Source organism: Poecilia latipinna, unplaced genomic scaffold (genome assembly GCF_001443285.1).
Source record: "Poecilia latipinna isolate Pla-1442-1.1 unplaced genomic scaffold, P_latipinna-1.0 Scaffold1391, whole genome shotgun sequence".
Taxonomy (NCBI): domain Eukaryota; kingdom Metazoa; phylum Chordata; class Actinopteri; order Cyprinodontiformes; family Poeciliidae; genus Poecilia; species Poecilia latipinna.
Window position 1 is genome coordinate 156,218 of NW_015114007.1, and position 4,130 is coordinate 160,347.

The 4,130-nt window shown below is 32.2% G+C and overlaps 1 protein-coding gene across 1 annotated transcript in view; it reads left to right on the plus strand.

Annotated features, from left to right (window-relative positions):
• Nucleotides 1-623: 623 nt before the first annotated feature.
• Nucleotides 624-4,130, plus strand: part of LOC106962262 (perforin-1-like) — a 15,755-nt gene continuing 12,248 nt past the window's right edge. The window contains exons 1-3 of the mRNA XM_015056559.1: nucleotides 624-698; nucleotides 2,095-2,357; nucleotides 2,436-2,515. Coding sequence (XP_014912045.1) covers nucleotides 2,097-2,357; nucleotides 2,436-2,515 — 341 coding nt within the window. The 5' untranslated portion in view covers nucleotides 624-698; nucleotides 2,095-2,096. The remainder of the gene's footprint in view (nucleotides 699-2,094; nucleotides 2,358-2,435; nucleotides 2,516-4,130) is intronic.

Genomic DNA, 4,130 nt, shown 5'->3' on the forward strand with positions numbered 1-4,130 from the left:
TACTTTACACCATTCTGTGTTTAACACTTTCATAGTGTTAACTTTTGACAATGTACACTAGTTGTTGGGTAGTTTATACTGAATATATTTGATTTCAGCTACTGTGAGTGTTGATTCAACTCTATCACAAATAACACTTTCAAAAGTGTAACTTCTACGCCATCCAGAGCGGACCAATATAGACACTTTCAAAGTGTTGAATTTAAATCTGTAGGAGTTGATGGAACACTTCCAAATTTGCTGTATAGTTGCCAAAGCTAAAGAAGAACTCCTGTTTGTTTTGAGTTCAACACAATCACATAATTAAAATACTTAAATAAATCTTAGTCGTTATCTTGTTCCCATATTGAAAGAACCTAATTTTAGAGTTGCTTTTTATGCGTTTTTCTGCCTTGCTGTTAAACAATTCCTTCACTGCAGTTCTGGTAAAACTTTTTGTCCTACCGGAACAAGAAGTTCTGGTAGAACAGTTTGTTCTGGTAGTGTAGATACCTTATAAAGAACAGTGCAAAAATAAATACCTCAAACTTTACCAGTAGTTACAAGAAACAAAGTAACTACATTCAATTGACCTTTACACAATGTTCTGTATGAATCCTTATCTCTCCAGGGCTGCTGCTTTATAAACCACAGTTCTCAGCTCAGCACATTTAGAAACATTGCTTATTTCAACTTCTTTTCAGTCTGCTTTGGAACAGGTAAGACTTTTTAATATGCAAATAGTATATTTGTTTATAGTACACTGCAGCAATTAAAAATACTGTTTATTGAGTTATTAAAAATTGTTTATAGAAGATATTTTTCTCATGAATTTATTGCAGATTTCTGGCTGATCCCTGATAACAAATCCATTAAAAATCCTGACCTGACAATTTTGATTTTGGCCTATATAAATATTTTTGTCTGAAATCTTGCTAAACATAGGAAGAAAGTTGATGAGTTACCAACAGTGGGGTGACTATTGTTAACTAAAAACATTTAGACATGATCTGCTGGGCCGGTCTGCTAGTCAAACCCCTCTCACAGCAGAGCAGAAGGTAGCAGTTGATTTAAATACCTTTGCCAAGGTAGATAAAAATGGTGGATAAGATTGGCTTCACATGTAAAAATCGCCTGATTACCGATTTCCTAAAATTAGGGAAATTGACACAGATAAATTGGATGGGTGATAAGTCAGTGCACCCCTAGAATTTATAATTTCACTGGTATTAATGTGGTGGAGGTTTGTGGCTGTTTGTTGAAATCAAAGCTCTCTTGGTCTCCAAAGCTGAATTTGTTGATTGTTCATTGCTGGGAATCAGAATTCTGGAAACCAAAAATGTTGTAGCAACCTCACAAGGTGATATCAAAATTATTGGAAATCAGAACTCGCTTCGACGTTTGGCTTATTTAATTACTACAAATTGTAATCCATAATTTATTATTAATTAATAAAGTCAAGCTCAGTCTCTAATGAAGGAATGAAGAAACGTTTCACACAAGGAATGATCACCGACATGCTTATTTCTAATCGAGTCTCAGAATTTATTAACTAAATAGCCCAACTTTACAGCTGAATTATTCTGTGAATAACTTATTTCTACTGGCATGTAACCGAACTACTGATAAGACAAAAGGAATATATAGAATAATAAAATGGGAATAAAATCAGATTAATGAATGAGCTTCATTGTTTTCTTCACAAATATCTACTGGCTGAAACTTTGTGTGTTATCTAGAACTCTTTACTAATGTTTCACCATCATTAACTGCTGCATTTAAATATTTATTCAAACAATTACAGATTTAATTCATACATGCATTTGAACTTTTATGTACATTTTTACATATGCATCTTTGATCAGTCATTTTTTTATTTTTGCATGTGTTACCATAACCCTTATAAAGCCCATGTTTATGACATAACCAGTCATAAATATTCATGAAAGCCAGTCATGTCATGTCACTCTTATGCACACCCCTTCAAATACAGTGTTAACTAACTTTCTTATATGATGATGTAAAAATAAGTCATAAAAATAAGGAAAATGCCATGTACTATGTAAAAAAACAGTTTAATTCCTTTATTTTCTGACTTTTTCCTTCTGACTACAGCGATGCTGCCCGATTCAACTTCAGCTCTTCTTCTCCTAAGCGTCCTCCTAGATCACTCCTCTGTTCTGTCCTGTCGGATTGGGACCCAAAGAGAGTGTGATGCTGCTCCTTTTGTACCAGGACACAATCTGGTGGGGCAAAGTTTTGATATAGTCACACTGGAGAGAAAAGGAGCTGATGTGATTGATGTGAAGACTTACCTGAGCCCCGGAGACAGCTGTATTCTCTGCTCTAACCCTCTTCAAAACGATGCCCTCCAAAAAGTAATTAAAGATGCATAAATAAACAGCTGCACATCTGATTTGAGGGATTAGCAATAATGCGACTTTTCTTAATTTAAGCTTCCATATGCTGTTTTGGACTGGAGTGCCAGCAGTGAATGCAAAAATGACATCTCCAGCAGTTATCACACCTCTGCTAGGTAGAGTATTTAAACTGGACTGTGAACACTGTACTAGTTGAATTCTTAATTAAACTAATAGTTAGAGGATTTTTTTTTTTACATGTTACAATTACATGTTCCAGTCAACAGTGTATGTTTATTGGACCGTTATGTGGTAGACCAACACAGTGGATAATTCTGAAGTGGAAGCAACATATGAAAACTGTGTTGTGCATTTATATTGAAATTCTGATCTTCATGGGTCACCTAAAATAAAGGTATTTTTTATTTAAATCAATAAAATTCACTTTTATTCTCAGTTAAATTCACAGTTAAGGTAAACAGCTTTATGAAGACCAAAGCAAAAAAAAAAAAGAAAAAAAAAGTGGTGAGGTTTGAAGCAGAGTTAAAATAAAAAATAACTGAACAGAAATGCATCTGTAAAAATGTACATAAAAGTTCAAATGTATGTATGAATTAAATAAATAATTGGTTCAATAAATGTTAAACTATATTTAATACATGGGTATGTAATAATCACAAAGTTCTTAAACAATATTTAACCATTAAGTCTTACTTCTATTCAATTCAGATTAAAGTCCTGTCTTTGCAGCAGATCCTGAATTTATTTTATCTGCCAGCAAGACCCTCCAAATTCTACGGGTAACTGTTCTGTCTTTAAAATGAATGGCACTGTAAAGAGATATTTACCCATGTATTAAATACATTTAAATATTTATTGAAATATTACTTATAATAATATATATACTTCAATTGCATTAATATTTATTGAAACAATTACACATTTAATTCGTATGCATTTGAACTTTCATGTACATTTTTACAAATGTATCTCTCTTCAGTTATTTTTTATTTTTGCATGTGTCAGCTTAACCCTTATAAAGCCCATATTTATGTGCTTTATAAGGCCCAAAAATATGGGCCTTATAGGCTATATAAGGGTAGTTCTGGATAACTTTTGTGAAAGATAAACTTACAGTAGTAAGTCTGTTAGCATTTTATTAATTTTGTCTATCCTAAAAGAATTGAAAAAAAAAACAACTGAGTTTATAGGTTAGCCCTAAAAACACTGAAAGAACAAAAACACAGGAATGGTAATTATTTCCCAGAATGCTTAGAGGCATGTTTTTGTATCCTGAGATGGACGTGTGTTACATTGATCTGACTCTGCTGTGTTACTAAGGCAAATGTTCATTTTAATAAGTTATAACTCTCTGCTAAAAGTTTTTGAGCAGAATTTGTGATTTTTATTAAATTCATAAGCAAATCATAATTTTTGTTCTCATCAAATTGAAACAAGAATGTTAATTATTCTAAAGTAAAATACATAGCTACTTTAACTTGATAACGTGAGTGAAAATAATACAGAAATGTGTGTTCTTTAATTAGGTGAAGGCAGTTTTCTTTTTTGCATATTGTGAAATGATTATTTGGTTTACATTACAGTATTAAGTTAAAACTCAATCCAAGATTAATGCGCTAACAGACATTAAAAAACAATGTTTAGACGGCATATCTCTTCTTGTTAAATCAACTTCGTGAACTTTAATTTGTGAGTTAAAACCTAAACAATTTTCTTATTGACTTTAACTGCATTTCGAAGCAGCAGAAAGGCTTTTATTTTTAAGTCGAA